The sequence below is a fragment of the Delphinapterus leucas genome, chromosome 5 (genome assembly GCF_059928025.1).
Source record: "Delphinapterus leucas isolate spDelLeu-1000000601 "Yukka" chromosome 5, BTC_Dleu_Yukka2, whole genome shotgun sequence".
Lineage (NCBI taxonomy): Eukaryota > Metazoa > Chordata > Mammalia > Artiodactyla > Monodontidae > Delphinapterus > Delphinapterus leucas.
Window position 1 is genome coordinate 56,351,056 of NC_143133.1, and position 22,838 is coordinate 56,373,893.

Consider the following 22,838-nt stretch of genomic DNA (forward strand, 5'->3'; position numbering starts at 1 on the left):
GGAATAAAAAAAGGAGAAACATTTGGAGAGGGCTGCCCAAAGTGGCCTTGGAGTCAGGGAATAAAAACTCTGACCTCTTTCTTCTCTCTCTTTTTAGTCTGGGCCAAGAATTTCCACTGGACAAACCTGGCTATAAGCCAGAGAGCAAGGGATCCTGGGCATGTAATCTATATTGGTCAACCTCCTGGGTGTAAAACATGATCCTATGGATAAGGATGAGAGCGGACATAACAGGTGTGTGTGAGAAATTAAAAATATTTAACCCCAACCATGAATCACTGTCTCTAATTAATATTCAACTCTGTGAGTCCATGAGGAAATAATGTCTGTGGATAGGTTCGTATATATGCAGAGAGTAAAGTCAACCATGGGTACAAATTTGAAGAAAAGGAAAATTCAGAAATACATCTGTAAATTAATTCTTCCCCAGATAGTTTGTGTTGTTCACCGTATTAAAATAGAGTAAGCATCTGCTTGTACCTTGTTCAACTATATGCCTTTGTCCATTTGTGTTCATTCAATAATTTACCAAGTAACTGAAAGTGTGCTGAGTGCCACGTACTTGTCCAAGTACAGAAGATACAAAAAATGGATATAAAATGGTGCCCACTCTGGAAGCTTCTTTGGATATAGTAGGAGAGATATTTATATAAACAAACTACTGCAACACTTGGAGCATGTATGTCTGAAGTAGTATGGTAGAGAGAAAAGAGAAACTCATTTTTCCTGGCATGTAGAAAGTGACCTTGACAGAGCCTCCAAGGTCAAGTAGGTGTTTTCTGGATAGGGAAATGGAAATAGTACGAGACTTAGAGGTGTCCTTTGTGACAGAGTGGAAACAGTGGGTGATGAAATAAAGTGGAGTTCCTATTTCTAAGGATCTTTCGTGCCATGCTAAAATATTGGAACTGTATCTACAAAGTAGTCGAGAATCATTGGATGTATGGGTAATGCTAGTGCAAACTGACTTACCTTTCTAAAAATTTTCTAACTTCTATACCCTTGTATGGTATGAGCCATTCAGAATATTGTCTTTAAATTTAAATCTTTTAAAATAATATCTTAAACGTGATGCTGTAACAATTCAGTTATTTCTGAGTGAACTTAATTTAGTGATGATTTTACAGAGGCATTTGGATGTTCAAAAGTGATAGCACTTAATAAATGTCCTTTGCTGGGTTATTCTCATTGACGTGTTAGAGGATCAAAGATCTCAGAAACATTTCAAGAATAAGAGTCCCTCTTCTGTTTCTCAACTATAAAAATGTTCTTTAAATACTCACATGCACACTGGGAAATATTTCTTATATCATTATCTTTTAGAAAGTTGTGAAATAATCATGGATCGGGGACAGATTTTTTTAAGTTTGTCAGCTATATAATTGGGACTCAAGTTTTATATTATGTGGATGCTTCTAAACTTGGTTCTGTTTAAATATGAATACACATATATTTTCCTTGGCCTCTATAAAATTTATTAATCATTTTGTCTCCCCAACACATTTGCAAACCAAGGGAATAATGCCAGGAGTGAGGGTGTAGCAGCAACTACCTGCTGTCCCTTCTCTTTAGTTTTGAACCTGAAGCTTGAAGGAAAATTTCATTATAATTGAGTAATTAGCCTCAATATCTCCACTTCTCAAAACAATGAATGTCCAAAGCTATCTTTTGATCTGAATGTGAGGAATGTTTAAAATGCAAGTAAATATTAGAAGATGTGGATTCTTCTTTGCTACTGATACTTTTTTGCAAACCTTCCTAAGTCCTCATCTTTCAGTGAATCTTGGTGATTACTGGCGGCTGCCGAAGAAGCTGGTGATGGAACTTTAACCCAGATTCTTATACACCCAGTCTCTTGTCTTCCTCTTCCCTTTCTTGTTTTGGGGTAAAAACACCTGGAAATAAACAGGACAAACTTTGTGAATAAAGATGTTTGGCCCCACATACACTTTTGCTATTTAAATAAGTGGTAATTCAGTTTCCAATGGGGTAAGTAAATGATGTATTACTATAACCCAATTAAAAATATTAGGCTTCAGAATGGGAGCATTTGAACTTGGTGTCATGGATTTTGGGAAGTTCTTAAAAGAATAGGAAGTGTTTAGATTCCAGGAATCTTTGATTAAATTATATTAATGAAAGTGGAAGAGTTCTCAACTGGCTGGTATGGAAGATAAAATACCATAAATGTCAGCATCATGCCTGGGAGACTCTTTAAGTCATTATAAACAATCATGGGCACTATAAAAGACGAGGTCAAATCATTTCTCTTAATTCTTCCATACAGATTCTTTTTGTTGCTGGTACATATCTCATTTCCCTTCACATATCTTTAACTGTAAAGAGAGAGATAACCTTTACAACTCTCTCTTTTATTGATAAGGAACAGAATGGAAGTCGCTCAGTTTACATGCAGTTGCTGTAATCTGTGAACAGCATATTTTTCTGAGTGGTAATGTGGTTACGTTAGCAGGAATCTTATAAGAAGTATATATTCACATAAATTACAAATTTTGCTAAGTTGATGTATGAAGGTGTACTGTAGGCAAACTTGAGACATTTCTTCAAGTAGGCACTTAGCCCAGGGGAGACTACCAAGGACTCACCATGTAAGGTGGCATTCCATGTGCCATATGAACTATGGATTTTTGGCACAGGGTTCAGTCAGACTGTGTTCAAGCTGGGCTTCCACAGCAGGGAGCTTTTTTAGGCTCTGTTAGGGGACAGATTGATTCTTCTATCATTCAACAAATATTTATTAAACACCTACATTGTTTTGGGCTCTGTTCTTGTTCTCGTGTTGCTTACATTCTAATTTAGAATGAAGAAATAAAAATTATTGCATATGTGGTGAATTTTTAAAAACTGCAAAGTAGCCCCTTCTAAGTATTCCTCCCAAAGGAGTAGTTACCAGTACTACTGATTTCACTGCACACATAAATAAGGAATTGCACTGGAAAATAAATTATTATATCTGTAATTTAAAATAAGGTTTGAATTATATTTGACTACTATGAAATTTATTGATAAAAACCTTGATTTTATCCAAAAGTGTTACTGATAATAGAAACCACCAAACATAATGGCACAGTATGCTTCTGAAATACGTTTTCATAAGATACATTGAATCTCTAATACACAGGCTTGTCACATTGGAGTCAGGTTGGACAGTCGTTATTAACTTAAAATTAAGCCTTCTCAAGCAGTTAGCCCTGTCTTATTGACTCAGAGCCATCAAGCTATGCTGCAAACACTCCCTAGGGTTTTCTGGAGGAAGGAGGCAGTGGTAGAAGGGGTTACTATTAGCCTCTACCATGACTCATTAGAACATGTCCTGAAATAAGTTTAGCTCCGTATCAGGCAAGCAGCAAAGCATTCCCAAGTCATTAATCAAGTGAAAGGGAAGGATGTTGTCATATTCAAGCAGCCCCAGTGATGTGAGCAAGAGTGTATCACTTTATTATTTTCCCTTTCTTGTGTGGAAAACATGATATATTGATTTATTTTAGATTGTTTAGGGTCTAAGGTGTTTTATGCTTGCAAAAGTTATGAATTAAAGGTCCTAAATTGTAAGGTGTTAATGGGAATGAAATTCACACCCAATGCAGGAGATATTAGTTGGAAACAATAAATCTTGTCAGGCTCAAGTTACTTTTATTGCTGTAAAAAACGAATGAAGGTCAGAAGATAATACTATTCAGGGAAGTATGTGAGACATTTAAAGAGATTCATCATTTTTCATATGTCATGCAGATACCCTTCTAAGAGATTTCAGTATTTTATCTCCGATTTGATTTGGTGTTTAAATATTTTAAGTCAACTCTTGAGAAACCTGTATGTATTTTGTTGACATCATCTAATTGCATAGTTTAACAAGTGGATGGGTGATCAGGGTTTCTGATGAGTGTTTATAATTATTTGGTGGTGTTCAGATGGCTTCAACAATTTTATTTATAATGAGGCTTAAGGAAATCCATATCGACAGAGGATCTATTGTATATCAGACACTGCGCCAGGTGTGTTTAGGCTGATTAGGTCATTTCATTCTTTCAGTGCCGATGGATATTGTTTTTATGTTGACTTTCTCAGCTAAAGAAACTGAGGCTCAAGCTTTAATAACTTGCCCAAGATTGTGTAGTTAGTAAGGGGTAGAGCTGGACTGGAGACCAGAGCTCTGTGACATCACAGATGCTTTTCTCTTCTCACAGTGTTTGTGCTTTTCTGTAATATTAATGGGGCAGAACCTCAAATGTGCGTGATCTTAGAAAGTTAAACAACTTAAGTGTTTAAAATTGCACGTGCATCTCTATTTTTGAATAAGTAAACTGCATATAAAAATTTATTTTCTAAAATTTTATAATAAGCTACTGCTTTCTTCATCTGTTGGTGATGTTCAGAGGTGATGCACTGTTTTGGTTCTCTTACAGTTGTTTAGAGAAGTTTAAATGTGAAAAGCTATTATAAACAAGTTTCTTCTTGGTTTCTGAAAGCTCTTTTCACCTCCCCATACTCCTTCCTCCCTGCTGCTCACAATAAAAAGAGAGGCCTCTAGTCCTGAACCCTCAAAACATCTTTGTTCTCCTATTTTCTCAACAAGTAAAACCTTCAGTTGCATCCCATGGGATAAAGTAAAGACTGATGAGCAGAACAGAAAGATTCTTAACAAATGAATTAATCCATCTACGATTCTTGATTTATTTCTCAAGTTCACTCTGCTCCACCCACACTGAACTATTTGCTATTTGCCCTGTGGAACGTTCTCTTTATTAGATACGTCCCTTTGTACATTCCTTTTCCTCTGTCTGAAATGTCCTTTGATCCTTCTCCCTTCTCAGAAACACACGTATATTTCATGACCTAGTGACTCAGCTCAAGTGTCACTTCCTATGCAGTGCTTTCCCTACCTCCCATGCTAAATGTTATCCTCCTGCTTTTGGTCTTTATTCAACATACACTAGTCACTTTGCATTGTAATTAATTTTTATATGCCTATTCCCACAATAATGTGACCTGCTCAGCAAAAAGGATTATATCTAATTTATCATTGAATACCCAGTGTCCCATACCTAGTAGGCTCTCAATAAAAGCTTATAGAACAGTTTCAGTGGTCAAATTAATGAATTTAAGCAACAAACTTTTATTTAACATATATTTAACATGTTCTGTGCCAGGCAGTGCTCAAGGCACTGGGATATGGCAAAGAACAGCACTGATAAAAATCACTGCTATCACTGCTATCACATCTACTGGAGGGATGTAGATAATTAATGATATAAGTGTATAAAGTATTAAGATTAGATGGTGGCAAGTGCTATGAAAAAAATGCTGAGACAAGAGATGTAAAGGATGTCAGAGTTCTTCTTGGATAAGTACAGCAATCATCCTATTTATTTTCTATCCTGATTCCTTGTTGTTTTTATAGTTAGTTTGAGGTCATTTTTTTTAATGGTAAGGCAGAGGATATTGAGTTCCCTGGGATTGGTTAGATCAGTGCTTAGGAAATTCTGAAAGTAAACGTTCTTTGAAAGATGAAAAAGAAACAAAAAAAACCATCTAACAACCAAGTTTATGCTAATCTGTGTTTTACAGAGAAAGATGAAGTTCCTATTTTCTAGGAAGAGTCAAAAAATGGAGACTGAATGTTGAATGTTAAATGACTGGATGCCAGAGTTTTATCTTTATATGAAAAGAAAAAAGAATAAAGTGTAGAAATGATGCTTTATCTTAGCTATAATTTTTTTGAAATACAAATAAATACATTAAAATATAAAATATAGTGTGTATATATATATAAATACCTACCTATATAATAGATGTCAAAGGCTTTTTCTGCAATACCGTGATCTAATTTAATTGAAATGTTTTTAAAATAAATTAATAACAAATGCTAGCTTACATCAGAAAGTGTCATCATTGTATTGGTCATACACAAATCTTCATTCTAAGTACAGATCTATCCTACATATTATTTTTTGGTCACAAACAAATGTAGCTCAGAAGGCTAGAGCTGTATTTCTCTCTACATTTCTTTGGGTTTATTTGTACTCTCCAGGCCCACCCCCCTAATAATGAATCTTAGGCCTATCTTTTCATTAAACTCTTCCTTTAAAATATTGGCATCACCTCTGTACATTGGAAATAGACACGGTATATATAAACACATGCATACAATTTTTATTACTGAAAAGAAAAATCAAATTAAATACAACCCAAGAAGTACGATAGTTAAGCTTCAGGTTCCATTGTTTCCTTCTCAAGGACACTATTTCTCAGCGTTTGTACATATTTGTGGGTCTTCCCTTGCCAAAATTCCTCCCACAATGTCTGTTTCATAACTCTTACTGAAGACGTTAAAAGAGAAGAAGAGAGAAATGGGAGAAGAGGTCTTCAGCTGCTCCAAACACTCATCATTGTTGGCTTCCTGCCAGCTCTCCTCCTCCCTTCTTCCTCCTCACAGCCTCCTTGGGGTTGTGACTCTTCTTTTCCCCCAGAACTCTTGTTTTCTCATCCTAAGTCTTCTCTCACTTTCCAGGGCTCTGAGAACTGTTGGCTACCACTAGACTATATCACAGAAAATCTGCTGGTTTCTTCTCCTGATGAGTGATGGTCTCTTCTTGCTGTTGGCTGGTGGTTCTGTGATAATATTTGAAATTAGAATGAAGTGTTCTATTCCTAAAGTAAATTACTAGTGGTCTTTTTCTAATTATTGGAAAAAATAATTAATGCATTCATTTTTTTCTCAATTTCGATTTTCTTCTATACATTTTGCTTCTACTTCTGCTGCCTGTTATCAGTTCTTTGCTGATTCTGGCACATGACAGAATAAAATGTGCAAATTGAATAAACAACCAGCAAACTTTTATTCTAATATTAATGTAAAAAAATGAGCCACTTTTTCGGGTACAAATAAGCTTGTTATATGATTTTATATTTAACAAGTTTAATGTATTAATTTTTCTATATGTAAACTGTTCTTTATTCTTAATTAGATTGAATTTATTAAATACTTCATTCTACCATGATACTCCTCAAAGGACAAATGACACTGATGAGCCCGCCACCAAGCCCATGTGAGAACCACAACTTAGTAAGGCATCCTTTCATTTTGACTCTTCTCCCCTCCTCCGGATCTCAACTGTGTGCGTGTCTTAGGGAGACATATCCAGAAATGAATCACATCGGGTCTCACAGAATGCCTTCTTCCTTGTCATCCTCTTTGTAATTCTGTCTGCACCCTACATTAAGAAAGACCCACATGCTTCAACTCTACTTCTAAAATCAGGTGTCTACAAATTCCCCTTAATCCTGAGGTTGACCATTTGGTTGGGTGCTTCCTAAAGGAACTGCTGTCTCATAGGCGCCTCTTACTTGTGTCTAACTATATTCTCATCAGACACTAAGCAGGAATAGTCAAATCTTTTAGGACTTTTGGATTGAAGGTCAGAAAGAGGCTGGATTCTCGGCAGCATCCAATATATGTAGACCTAGGGAAATGGTTTTCAGATTTTTGCCTGCAAGGATTCACTGGAGGAGCTTTTAGGAAGTGCAGTTCCTCTTTTGTTCACGTCAGGCATGGGCCAGGTTCATACATTTTTAAAAAGCACCCTGGGTAATTCTTATGGAAAATACTTTAGAGCAGCACTATCCAATAGAAATATAATACAAGCCACACATGTAATTTTACATTTTCTAGTAGGCATAATAATACAATAAAAAAGCAGATAAGGGCTTCCCTGGTGGCGCAGTGGTTGAGAGTCCGCCTGCCGATGCGGGGCACACGGGTTCGTGCCCTGGTCCGGGAAGATCCCACATGCCACAGAGCGGCTGGGCCCGTGAGCCGTGGCCATAGAGCCTGTGCGTCCGGAGCCTGTGCTCTGCAACGGGAGAGGCCACAGCGGTGAGAGGCCCACGTACCACAAAAAAAAAAAAAAAAAAAAAAAGAAAGCAGATAAAATTAATTTTACTTATGTATTTTATTTAACCTCAAATATCCAAAATATTATGAGTATTTAACCAATATAAAATTATCAGGCTGACCAAAAAGTTTGTTTGGGGTTTTCATAGGATGTTACAGAAAAACCAGAACGAACTTTTTGGCCGACCCAATATTAATGAGATATTTGTCATTCCTTTCATAAAAAATTAAGTCTTCAAAATCTGGCATGTATTTTACAACAACAGCGCATCATCTCAGTTCAAGTACTTAGTAACCATATTTCGGGTACTCATTTCAAGTACTTAGTAACCGTATTTCAAGAGCTAGTGACTACCATATTGGACAACACAGCTTCAGAGAATTGCTTTCAAATTTAGTAAATAAGCTTTCAGTGCTAAATAAAAACATGCTTTCTTTTCGTGCTTATCATGTGCTTGGCACTAAGTTCTTAAAATGCATCATATTATAAAATCCCAGCAACAGAAATAGGAGGTAGGTATGCTATTTTACCTACTTGGCTGGAAAAACACAAACATAGAGGTTAGTATGTCAAAATCATAAAGCAAGTAAGAGACAGAACGGTTTGATATGCTCTCGGAGAGCATCTTCTAACCACCCTTGAGTACCCCCTTCTATACCATGCTTATTTCTCGAACAATTAAATGAAACACGGGCTTCTCTCTAATTTAAAGTCTTAGACACATGTTCAAGGGATTGTGTGATATAAATATAACATAAAACAGAATTCAGAGATAACTAACTGGATTATATTTATATATTAACCCTCATGCCACTCAAACTCCCAGAATTGGAATAAGCATCCTTAGCATGGGATGCTTGGGAGGACTGGACATAAAAACTGTGTATTTTGAAAATGCCAGGGCGGACTGGCCATAAAAACTGTGTATTTTGAAAATGCCAAAATATTATGAGTGGCTTTTTTATCAGTTTTATATTTCTTAAGATTAGTGGGTTTTTTCTCCCTGAGGAAATAGGAAACATTATAACCAATAATATAATAAGGCCATTTACTGATGATTATTATCTTAAATATGAATGAATAAATAAAGTGGGCCAATGTGTAATAAAACTATAAGAGCTGCAGTTTTTCAAGGGCAAGACTCTCACCATATCATCATTTGTTCAAAGAAGGTTGTCAAAAGTTATTTACTCTTGTTTTCCCTTGCTTCCTGAATGCATGCTATGAACATCTTCATTTATTTTAGTTCTAACTTGGTTGATTAAAGAAAAATGGCTCCCTTTGCTTTTAATATTGCTGAATATTTGAAGATCAATTGCAGCTATTAAATTAAAATAGTTTACCCCTCGAGGACTTTCAAACACCAAAGAAAATATTATTTTAAATGGAAAATGTTAGTCTTCTATTATTACTGTCTTGGACTGGATTGCATTAGATCTTCAGATTAAGGCAGCAAGTTCTTTGAAAATGTAAAGCCAGTTGTACCATGTAGAATGAAAATAAACACAAAATCGAATAAACATGTTATTTTTCTTGGTTTTTATAAGCAGAATCAACTTATTGGATTCATATTTATCTATCATTAGACTGAATCTACATACAGTCAGAATGTTCCAAAATTGATTACTCACCCAAATGAGAAGGGCATGGATAAATTGCAAACAGCAATTTAAATATATTATATTTGGCCTAAAATAGGTGTATTATTTTTAAATCTTTATTGTTCTAATCCTGAGTGTACAGTGATATGTCAGTGAGTAAGATTTTTTTAGAAACATTCTGATATAAAGTCAAATTAGAGTTAAAATTTTTGTGTAGATGATTCACCATGAAGATCTCTCATACATAGACAATTCAGTGTAAATTATTTGCATATCAATGGCTCTCTTAAATTGTTTATGTAAAATTACCCACGTATAAGATAAACATGGAAGCTTAGAAACTTCTCTTGATGTTGAGGCTACATTCATTACCAAGTCACAGTTACATCACGTACAGCTGTTACCTCATGGGTGTAGCTGTCTAGTCAGAAGTAGGAAATATAATCCCAGAGTGCTCTGTTAGCCTGGGATTTCAGGATCAGTTTTGGTTTTGATCCCACTATTTCTCAAATCCCTTTGCATTAATGATGAAATAGGGTCTCAATATCCTAAGCTGCCACTTGGAAAGAGAAAAAGGAAGATAATGCTGCTCACATCCTAGTAATTTGGTATCTAAGTTTCTTCTTGCTTTACTATAAATACTTACTTGCATTTTGATAAATTTATACATTTTAAGCATAATTCACTGCATAACCTTTACTATTTGGAACAAAAATGAAACTTAGAAACAAGAAAAAAGAGTACCAAGTAACTAAAAAAGGGTGCTACCAAATGTACTTTGGAAACCTCACATAACTCACTTCTGGGTCCTTACTCAGAACCTGCTGCTTCTCATTTATCCATGATTGTACCAAATGTACTTATTTATTTTCCCACTCCTAACTTAAAGCAGCCAATTAGAATCCAAATGAAGTCATTAACACTACATATGTGTTCTGATATCAGAAGTAAATAAGTATTTAATATATGTATCTAAGAGAGAATCTTTATCTGGATCCATAAGTAAAGTTACACATACTTCATTGACTTCAGATGACACCAGCTTAGACAGCCTGATTAGTATTTATAATGATCTTGGAGTCTTCATGTATCCTTTGTTTAAGAATTTCAGGTTACTATGGAACACGTTTTGTAAAATTTCCACCCCAAATGGTTGAATGTGTGTTTAATAGGTACGTTACCATACAGATTTAATTGTCATGAACGTCAATGAGCCATCCTTGTATATAATTTTAAGTAACGACGACTCAAGAATTTCGAATCATAAAGGGTTTATAGTTTATAGTTGACCCTAACGTTTATCTATGTAACAATGCCCAATCAATTCATGATGGCAGATATTTTAAAGACATAGAAGTAAATGTTGCTGTTAAATATATATATTTCAATATAAAGATATTGAAAGAAATAAAGTGTGCAAGTGGCCTTAAAATACTGGCCTTAAGTTTCACCAAATCTTTATTGTTTTTTAAGATGATGACTGGCATCCTAATTCTACTAAAATGCACACAATTGACCTGATTGACTGTTTGGTCTCTTATCTCATCTGTATTCTTGCATATATGATCTGCTTGGGGAATTTTCTTTGTAATTAAGAAGAGGGCACTTAAGGGAAAGGGGAGTAGGGCTGCAGTCACTTAGAATGGATTCAGGTACCTGAGTCCAAGTAAGAAGGAAAGTAAAGTGGCAATTATGTATTAAGGTGTCTCATTTCCTGCACATTGTTCCTGAAAACTACTTGGAATGATAAAGTCATGATATTGGATAACCAACCTGAAAACCTTCCTAACTTTGATATACAAATCGTATTTTGCCACCTTAAATCTAAGAGCAAGAAAGGCCTCTTATCCATGGCATCTGGTGACTTTATAGCTAATGATCATAGATCATACCTTCTAGCCTGGAATAGAGGCTATACGTTGTCCTCACAGAGATTTTTCTTTATTGTTTTTAACACTCTGGAATATTTTTTTGTTTGGTTGGTTTTGGATTTTTTTTCCTTTTTTTTTTTCTTAAACATTCTGGAAGTGTATCTTTAGGGCCTGGTAACTTTAGGTACCTTTAGAACTACTTGTCCAAGGTTCTGCTTATTTTCTGATTTTACACTTTCATGAGCTACTCTTGTACTTCTGGTGGAGACATTGGCATGAACAGATGCCAAGGGGACCAAGGGGATAAGTTTTTCCTTATTTTCACAATTGTATTTTCTAGACTTTACAACTGCTTAAATTTTAGGATCTGATTGGTAAATCTAGGATGCTGAGGAAAAAAAAGTAATTTAAATATGCATGTGTGCACATGTTTTTTTCTTTTTTCTTTGCAGATTCTACATAATTTTTAAACCCTTTTCTGTATTCTCCAACCAAGGAGAGTGTGCAGTGTGCAGGGGTTAGAGGGTGGAGCGTTTTAACAGTTGGGAGAGTTAAAGAAGGTATGAAAGGATTTGAGTCAATAATGACTTCAGATATTCAGGTTGATAAATTAGTACTTCCTCTCCCACCTGTTAGCGGTTTACTAGAAGGCAGTCCGTTCCATTTAGACCGTGTCAGTCAAGGGGGTGGGTCAATTATCTAGCCTGCATATGTATAATTGGGAGGGAGGGAGGTGGAGCCAAACTCCCATGAGACAGGAAGGGAGCCCAGTAATGCCTATTAAGAGACCTTAGTGGGGCTTCCCTGGTGGCGCAGTGTTTGAGAGTCCGCCTGCCGATACAGGGGACACCGGTTCGTGCCCCGGTCCGGGAAGATCCCCCATGCCGCGGAGCGGCTTGGGCCCGTGAGCCATGGCCACTGAGCCTGCGCGTCCGGAGCCTGTGCTCCGCAACGGGAAAGGCCACAACAGTGAGAGGCCCGCAAACCGCAAAAAAAAAAAAAAAAAAGAGACACTAGTGGGCTTGGAAAAGACCTCACAGGAAAGAGAGGCTGGGGACTCCATACCAGTGGTATCTTTTCCTTTACGTGTAGGAGGAAAAACAAAAAAAAGAAACTGAAAAGCGCCCCCGCTTAAATGTAAAACGCTACTGTGTTGTAAGCTAGATCTAGTATTGCAGCTACCAGAATTTTGAGAGGATGTTTATATACAGTTTTAAAAAGGGCACCTAAAATTCAAGTTTTGGTTACTATTTTTTTGGTAAGAATTCACTTGCAAAGTGATATGATCTAACAAGAGTTTTGATGTGCTAAATGATAACAATACATCATTTGGAATTTTAATTTTATGATAACTGCTTCAGTGCTTCAGTGAGTGGAGGGAAAACACATGTTTTTAAATTTACTTAACTAAGATATGGCTGTATTTACAAATATATAGTAATGTGTGTTATTTGTAGAAGTACTGTATTATATAAAATCTCAAACCTAGAGGACCAATTGTATATATAAAATAGTGGCTCATTTATATAAGAAAAAATCTCTTTTGTATTTTATTGATATTTTTTATAAAAATTTACCAAAAAATGATTTTCTAGAATGTTATATCTGATTCATTTATATTATAGTTATTTCCATTTTCATCACATTCTCTTCAAATTGCAATAGTTTGGAATTAATCAATACAGTTTTATTTCAGTTACAAACAGATGCATGAAATGTACTGTTTATCAAAAAGACGTTAAAAGATAGGTTTACAAGTGAAAAAGAAATATGAATAAAAATGTTTAATAATCTCAAATATTTGGTTAAATTATTTTAAAATGTTTGTTGCATGAGTTTGACCTATAATACATTGTTATTGGCCTTAACCTTCACCTGATACATTTTTGTAATGCCATATCAAATTTTAAAATTAGTAACGGGCTGTAAATAACTTAGCCAGTACAAATTTCCATAGTAATAACATGTGGCCACTGAAATCTTATCAGTATCTTTCCCCTGAACAGCTAAACTCATCATGATTTTACATTTAATGATACAATAGTAACGTATGGATTTGTTAAAAGGAAAGATAAAACATATTTGCTGAATATGTAGTCTTTGTTCACCCTGTTGTCAGGTAAGAATTAGCAGTCTGCAGTCATCCACTTTAAGCTATGATCTAATCAGAACTCAAGAGCTAAATAAGACCTCGGATGATTAGCCCTTAGTTAGGAACCCCTATGGAAAACTTCAGTGCTACAGGAAGTGATGCTAATGATTTATCAAGTGGTAAACTTGCCTCTGAGAAAATACTGATCGGGTAACTTCACAGCACAAGGTAGTGTCTATCGGATATTCCAGCCAATCTGAGACCTTTTGCTAGCAGAAGTGCAACGTGCATTTTTAAAAGAGAAAGAGATGGTAACAAGAACTGTGACGGTTTGTTCCTAAAAACTTGGACTGATGAAAATCTTACTTTCATTGGGGCTATGAATCTTTAGTAGCTCTGCCAACAATCAGGAAACTCTTAGTCTCCTAGAAGTACTGAGTGAAAAAGGGTTTTAGAATTTAAATAAAACAGTCATATCAGATCTTACTAGTAAGGTAGAATTTGGTATTTATCTTGCAATTTAGAACATTGAAGTGGAAACTTGAGAGAATTAAACTTCTCAGAAAAATCTTATTGCTCAGGCAGTGAAATAAACATCAACAGAAAGGAAAATTCAAGCTCTGTTACACTAAAACCATTAAAGGAGCTGGCAAAATTCCCATTTAGGTAACTCATCTCCCATCCTACATTGCTATAGTTTTATCAGTTGAAAGTGATATCCACTTCCACTTCGCTGGAGAAAATTGTTTAATAATCTTTTAATCGTCATTGTACCCTAACAATATGATACACAGAAAAACTAGACAGAATAATTTTGTTTAAATAGTTTTTATGCTATTTTTGGATAAAATATTTTTAGTAGATATAAATGTGTGGCTGCCATTACAATAAATCTAATGCTATGCATCAGTTGATGAGCTTTGAAAGATCTAGCAATTGTAACTTATTTGATCTCTGAATTTATTGTTAAATTCCACAATTGAATACACATTTACTAAGTATACTGGCTATTATAAGTAGTATGTTTACATCTTCAACTTTCATTTGCTTAATAAGGGGAACCTCAGAACTTTCAAAAACATAACATTATGTCACCAAAAGAAAGTCAGGTGAACAGCTTCAGCTGTGAAACATTTGGTGTCTTTTCAGCTTCCCCAAGAAGCTCCATTTGCAGAGGGGATGTGAACAGGAAGACCTTAGCCTGAATCAGAGATTAATTTCCTGCAATTCTGTCATCCTAAAGCAGGAAATTGCACTCAATAAATATTGTAACGGAGTGAAAGTTGTGGAGTAGGAAGTTATCAAGTAAGAGAAAAGTTCTTTACAAACACGATTTTGCTGTTTACGATGTCAGTAAGTTTATTTAACTAGGTGCTGTTGGGTATATATATATTTTCCATCTTACCTCTGACTTGATTTCCAATTTCTGTTATTGTGCTCTTTCCCCTGTCTCTTTAAAATCAACTAGAAACCTCTCTTAGAAGGACTTGCATTTAGCAACAAAACTATGGGCAAACAGGTGATGATATGTGTTGTGAAAACAAATTGAAATAAAGCATTATTTTAAACTAAATTTCTTAAATCAAGTTTCTTTCAATCAAATTTCTTAAATCACGTTTAGGAGATGAGAGTTTCAGGTAGCTTTAAAAAATGTAGATTTTTTTAAGAGATATGGGAACATATGTATATGTATAACTGATTCACTTTGTTATAAAGCAGAAACTAACACACCATTGTAAAACAATTATACTCCAATAAAGATGTAATAAATAAATAAATAAATAAAAATAGCAAAAAAAAAAAAGTAGATTTTTTACAACAGAATCACTCTAATATTGATTAACAATGATTTTGTTTCTACTTCCATTCATTATTTAAAATAATTGAATCTGGTAAGCAACATGGATCAGGGTCAAATAAATGTTTTCATAGCAATTATTGGCAGACATTCCCCTTCTGATAAGTAGTTTCCCCCAAATAGAAGTATAATTTGCATCCAGTTAAGTATTGATGAGTCCAGGAGTGAGTTTTGATTTCTATGTATTTTTTTTTTTTTAGACGAATTCTATTTTTTTTTTTTTTTTTTTTTGCGGTACGCGGGCCTCTCACTGTTGTGGCCTCTCCCGTTGCAGAGCACAGGCTCCGGACACGCAGGCTTAGAGGCCATGGCTCACGGGCCCAGCTGCTCCGCGGCATGTGGGATCTTGCCGGACGGGACACGAACCCGTGTCCCCTGCATCGGCAGGTGAACTCTCAACCACTGCGCCACCAGGGAAGCCCCCACCTCACTTTTATCTTACGTAATTCTCTTTAGCCAAGAGATCACTTTTCAGCAGGAATTTATTTGGTTATCTTTGATTATTAATATTCTGGTGAGCCTCCTTGCAAAGTCAGGGATACATTGCATACTGGATATTTTTAGTCCATAAAGGGCTTTTCTATAGCTAAAGTTTGGTTATTTGTGCTTTGCACCATTAATTGGCATTTTCAGCCATATTCTTGATTATGAAGCTAAAATTTACTCTGAAGTGTCCAATCCTACAGGCTTTGTACTTGTAAAATGCCCAATGAATTTATTAAGAGTGGAGTACTCATAATGGCCATTGGTGCAGGCTTGGTGGGTATTCTGAGTTGAAAAGTGAAAGGGTGGATAATTCAAGTACACCATGCTCTGGTTAGAGGGCCATGAACAGCTTCCTCCACTTACAGATTAACATCATTTCATGCTCTGTTTTCGAACAAGGAATATCTGTTCTAAAAGTAGATCCCACAGATACTGCTAATGCACCAGGTTCCAGTTGTCCTTGCTTGAAATAGGGTATCAGGTTTTCTTTCCTTTCAAGAAATAAATCATTATGGCTTTCATGTCTTTTGGCAGATTTCCTTAGTTATGGGATTGCGGTTTGAAATTGGTTTATGACTTCCTGCTTCTTAACAATGAGAAATAGCATTGAGTGTCTTAGCCCTGTTACCCAGTGTGTTTGTTATGGAAACTGTTTGGGGTGAAGTAAATGGAAAGAGAAATATGAAACTCAGGTGGGAATAGAGCGCTCAGTGATAGTGTGCACTCTTCTTTTTATTATAGATTCATTCACCCCACAAATAATTGCCTACCTCATGCTAACTTCTAGTGTAGAAGTTAGCTATAAGCTGTGCTCCAGATGATTATAAGTTAGAAGCCTTTTAAAATTCCTATTAAAAACATAGGAAGGAAATATAGCTTCCTCATTGAAAAACTGGAAAACTGAACAAAAGTTTCATTTAATAATTATCAAAAAATCCCATTGGTTATTGCTGAAATTATACAATGAACAACATTTTAAGGGAAAAATATATAGTTTGTCTTTAAAAATATCTGTGTACACTTCAAGATTTATTATTAAAGAAACTATGCAAGATATAAGCTTATAGACTTACTTTATATCGCTATTATTTTTTAGAGTGTATCAACACTCTAAATATGGGTCTTCTCTTTTCTGGGAAGGACATGTCTAAAACTTCTCTCCATTGGAAGCTAAGATTTCACTAACAAAATCAGTTACCTGAATGTCTTAAACAGGACACATTTGATTTATTTATTGTCACCAGATGGAAGTATTCTCCTGTATTTCTTACACTTAATCTCTACTTCTTATTTTGAACAAATTTAAAATTTTGTCCTAGCTACATGGAACTGACCATATTTGAACAGTCTTACATCTGAAAAATGACTATTGTTAAACCAGAATTGTAGTGAAACCCAGGGGTTTTTCTTCATTGTCAACAAAACAAAACAAAACTGTACACGTAAGCCCTTGCATTCTAGGACTCCATCCAAAAGCATTTAGCAATTTGGCTATACACACCTTCAGAAAACCCATACTTTGATTCTAAGTTCTGTGTACCATGATGTACGCAGAGTATCCTAGCATTCACTAAATTGTCAGGGAGTGTTTAGAAGTTGGTCAGTTCTATTTTCCTGGCACCTAAAATCTGTGTTTTCTTACTCAGGCTGTTTGCTGTTCACAGGAGGGAAACGTGGAAAATTGCATACATAAATGTGACTTTTCATTTGATTTTGTTTTTCAAGAAGACACCCAGATTAAAAATTTCAAGAAAATATTGTGTAGCCTCAGCATTTTAATTAATCTCACATTTTCTTTAATGATTGCAGCCACCGGGAATCATACATAAATAGAAAAATATTTTTTGTTTTAAATTGTATATGCCTTTTCCCTTTATAAAATTCTTCATGAATTTTTATCATAAAATCATAGAGCTAACATTAAATTATAGAAGCAGAAGGGGATTATGTGTGGCCTTTTCTTATAAAGCTTTCATAGATTCAGATTTTCTTTTTTTTTTTTTTTAGGAGTTTATTAATTAATTAATTAATTTTTGCTGTGTTGGGTCTTCGTTTCTGTGCGAGGGCTTTCTCTAGTTGTGGCAAGCGGGGGCCACTCTTCATCGCGGTGCACGGGCCTCTCACTATCACGGCCTCTCTTGTTGCAGAGCACAGGCTCCAGACGCACAGGCTCAGTAATTGTGACTCACGGGCCTAGTTGCTCCACGGCATGTGGGATCCTCCCAGACCAGGGCTCGAACCCGAGTCCCCTGCATTAGCAGGCAGACTTTCAACCACTGCACCACCAGGGAAGCCAGATACAGAGTTTCTATAACTAACTTGGTAACATGTTTCAATGCTAACACCAAAACAAACATATTTATTTATTTATTATTTTTATTTTTTGCGGTACGCGGGCCTCTCACTGTTGTGGCCTCTCCCGTTGCGGAGCATAGGCTCCGGACGCGCAGGCTCAGCAGCCATGGCTCACGGGCCCAGCCGCTCTGCGGCATGTGGGATCTTCCCAGACCGGGGCACGAACCTGTGTCCCCTGCATCGGCAGGCAGACTCTCAACCACTGAGCCACCAGGGAAGCCCCAAATATATTTATTTAGTTAGCACTCTTTGATTGCCAGTAAGAGAAACTAGCTCAAAATATATTATGCTAAATTAGAAGTACATGGAACTCAATCTTCATAAACATATTCGAAGTTCAGTACCACCAGCACCTGTGTGCTCTCTCTACCTCCCTCCCTTTCCCTCTCTCTCCATCTCTCTTCTCTGTGCATCCACTTCTTTCTTCTTACACTGGAGATGATCCATTTATCTTTTTCTACTCTATATGGTAAAACATGGCTGACAACTCCATAGTTCCTTAATCTGCATGCTATATGCCCATCAGTCTGCAAGACTGGTAATTTTTCTGGGTACCAATTTCAAATGTCAGCAAGAGAAACTCTGGCTCTGCCTAGGTTAAGAGCTGACTTTTTCAATCAGCCGTGCCTGGGGGGAGAAGGCTCATGAGCAAGATATTCTAGAGAAGATATGGACAGGTATTATCTGATAATAACAATGATCATAATAAATAAGCACCTACTGTGTGTCAGAATCTGTACCTAAGTGTTTTACTTGCATCATCCCATGTAAATAGCTATTAGTTAAGCACTGTGCATTTAGAAAGTGTCTTTGCATGCATTATATTGTTAATCCTCACAATCACCTTATCAGTGAAATGCTGTGACTTCCATTTTATATTGAAGAAACTCTTGCTAAAACTTAAGTGAGTTATTAAGTGGCAGAGCCAGAATTCAAACCCATGTCATCTGATTCCTGCTCTAGAGCTTTTTACACTTAGAAGCTGCCTCCTTTCTGTAGGGTGTCAGTGATATAAAAGTTTGTGAAACATGGTAATTGGTCAGACAGACTGAGACTCTTACAGCCCTGTATTTGGTATCTAATAATAGGAGCACTTATAGTCATAACTTCTTTTTCTTTTTCCTATCCCCCATGGTCTTTTTTTGGGTAATCCTTCTCTCTGGTTTTTCCCTTAGCAAATATGTCATTTAAGAATGCATTTAGCTGAAAGTAATAAATTAATCATGGTTAAGTAAAGGGTTTATTTTTCCCTTATAACAAGTTTCAAGAAGCCGTCAGTCAGCAAGTTTCACTGAGGAATCATGGTGCTGCTGTTCTCTTGCTCCACTATCCTTAGTTTTGGTTTTTTTTTTTCTCATATTCCCAAGTTGGTTGCTGCTTCTCCAGTCACTCTGCCCTTCTTTTCAGATGAGAAGAAGGAAGAGGGACAAAAATGAAAAGGAAAAAGAAAAACTTCCGTTGATTCCATTTCCTTTCTGTCCTGAGAAGGATTCCCTCCTCAAGGACTTTTCTCTATATTTTATTGGCCAGCATTTTGTCCTCTTGGAGAAAGCTAGATGTGAGTGTGAGTATTTTTCTTTTTAGTTTTGATGGTGTAGGAAGACAAGGGAGTGAGCCAAGCTATACTCTGTGCTTTAAGGGACCAGGAAGTAGCAACTCAGGTCTGGGTACCACATACCTGTGTGTCCTCTCACAACGGTCTGCTTCCCTTTGGCATTTTCAGCATTTTCTTTGTTCAGTTGAATGACTCCAGTTTCTTTTAACTCTCTTAATAGGATCGCTCTAGAGCTTTTCTCTGACCTGTAGAGTCCCTTTCATTGATTTTTAAAAATCCATATCTCTACACATACCCAAGAGGTTGCATACCTACACATTCCCAAGAGGATACCTGAGAACCATCCTGTTCTCCCTCTATCCCTCCTTTACATTTTATAGATGAGACTCAGAGGCCTGGAGAGGCAAAGTTGCATAGCAAGTTAGTGAACCTAAATTGCACTCCATGTCTCCTGACTCTCAGGCCTGGCTTTTTCTAGGCATTTCTAAATAATAAGTCTTTGAGTTTATGTATGTTGAAATTTAGGAGCAAACTGAAACCACTGACATATAAAGTGTTTATTACAGGGAAAAAAAAAAAAAACCTCTTGAAAAATTTCAATTCCACAGAGTGCTAGAAATTAGTAAAATAGGAGGCATTCTCTAGTCTTTCAGAACAACAGCTGTTTACTGAGTGCCTGTTATGTCCTAGGCATTATAGAAGCCAGGGATACAGCAGTGAACAAGAAAGAGGAAGTTTTGCCCTCAGGTAAGTTTATGTACCAGATTATATTTAATGTATGCATTGATTTTCATATACTAATCAAATATTTATTGAGGGCTTACTCCATGTCTTGGACTGTTCTAAATACAGGATATACAGTTTATGACAAGAAAGACAAGATTCTTATTCTTACTGAGCAATGAAGCCAAAAATTACCCTGTTTTCTAGGGATACACAATAAAGAGCTCAGATACCGTCCTTTCCCTACTGTTTATTAACTAATACAATAAAAGAAACACGTGTGTGCAGACACACACACACACACACACACACACACATTTAATTGATAGCATTTCTTAATCTGGGGATTACAGTAAGTTCTAGGTTTCTTTTAATTTCTGATATATACCTTTTGGCTGAGTATGCAATTTAGTTGGATTTAAAAATGGATCTAGATTTAAGTGTAAATTTTTTGGACTGAATTCTAACAACTCTGACTCTTTCTACCTTTATTCCTTTGTTTTATTGAATTTAACTTGAATAAAATCTTTTTTATTTATCTAAGTCTATTTCTATCTAGTAAGGAAGTTGAAATTGATCATGCCTTGACTTTGTGGGCCATCAGAGAACCATGACATTCCAGGGTATTGATTTTGTGGTGTTGAAGGGTGACAGATCTAGTGTTAAAGTGCTGAGAGAGAAGGGGTTTCAGATTGTACACCATAAGCAGTCCTGACTTTTGCTGAGGCATGACTAGCTTTTTAAAGCAATGGAAGGAATTGTAAGTCTTACGTAATTTTTACTGCATAAACTTGGAAAGATTAATTTAAACCAGAAGTGTGTAATCATGCATACAGGAAAAAAAGGTCCACATGTATAGAGACAACTTAGAGTATGTGTATATGTGTGAATAAAGAAAGCATACTCTGTGCTAAGAATATTGAGTAATATTTCAATTCAATATGACTGAACTTTTTCAAAACATGTCTCATCTCACATTTTGGAAGTTCTTTGTTGTTAACTGAAGTTTTGTTGTCTTTCACACCATTCTTATCATCATTATTTTGCATTTTGTTACTGTTGTGCTTTTACTTATTCGGGTACTAGAGGATGTGAGTTATGATGCTCACAATTCAGAGAGGCCAGAGGTCTACAAGTGTAATGCTTGACAATTTTTTGTTACCCTCTGGGACATGGAAGCTTGACAAGAACATTATAATTGCTGCTATAGACATGATCTTAGGAAGAGTAACCATGGTCATCTTTCAATGTCCCATTTTCCTCTGTATTTGTTCTTTTTCAGTTTAATGACCTTTAGTGAATGTATTGAAAATAACATTTTGATTATATGATTATTGTGTGAAAAACTCTACTGAGCTAAGTCGAAGTGCATCTCTGGAAACTAATCAGAGGTGCACCAGATTCATTGACTTTAACCAATCCATCATAGTCATCTTTTAATTTATTTCCACATTTTCTTCCAAGTTCCCATTCTTGAATAAGACTTTGACCTGAACAGAAGAATAGAATGTATTTTATAATGTATGTTTGTTCTGTTTTCTAACAACATAAGTATTTTGCTTAAGCAGATTTGCTAGAAAGTGACAGCTTTGAAAAATTGGACACAGGATCCTCTGGAAGCATTTCAGTTCCAGGCAATCTAAATAGTGCAGAAGGGGAAAATGAAATATCACTGTGGTTTAAAGATGACAGTTTTGTTAAAGATTCCCTTTCACTCTTTGGCTTAAAACAAATGGAGTAAATCAAGTATATCTGTTCAAAGTATGCATGTACGCTCACTGAGGAAGCACTCCTTCCTAAGAATGTTTCTTCAGAGACAACCGATGAGAGAATTACTTTTAAAACATGTATCATGGGTTGGGAAGATTATCCTTTTCTTGGCTTAACTGTTAGTTAGGCACATTTTGAGGTCATGCGATTTCACAAGTACATAGTGTGCCTTTAAGAAGAGAGGAAAAGGAAAAAAACCTCCTGGCTTAACACCATCTGAGTATATCATTATGTACACCTATCGTATGTTCTTCATAAATGTAATAATGTAATTATTGTGTGTGTGCATGTGTGTGTGTGTGAGAGAGAGAGAGAGAGAGAGAGACAGACAGAGAGACAGAGAGAGACAGAGAGAGAGAGTTTTAATAAACCTAAGATCAGATGCTACACATTTTCTGGCCATATTAAAAATGCAATAATATTCTCTACCCGAAAAATGTTGAGTATATTTGAAAAGGTATAGCAAGTGTGATAAAACCTGCTTTTAAGAAAAATTTTATCACTAATTGGAGAGGCAGTAGAGTGTAGTCTTGTTAAAAGCACAGACACAAAGATGAGACTTCTTGGGCTCTAAAATTCCAATGCTGCCATGTTTTTAGAACTGTGATTTG

General features: G+C 35.9%; 1 protein-coding gene across 9 annotated transcripts in view; it reads left to right on the plus strand.

The window, feature by feature from the left end:
* The window catches only part of PCDH7 (protocadherin 7), a 419,973-nt gene that overhangs the window by 28,598 nt on the left and 368,537 nt on the right, over positions 1-22,838 (plus strand). The window contains exon 2 of one of the 9 annotated variants that reach the window (XM_089911742.1): positions 6,990-11,862. The exons of 7 other annotated variants lie outside the window; for them this stretch is intronic. In XM_089911742.1, the coding sequence (XP_089767868.1) occupies positions 6,990-7,022 (33 nt within the window). In that variant the 3' untranslated portion in view covers positions 7,023-11,862. One more of the 9 variants, XM_022566375.3, reaches the window with a different exon arrangement.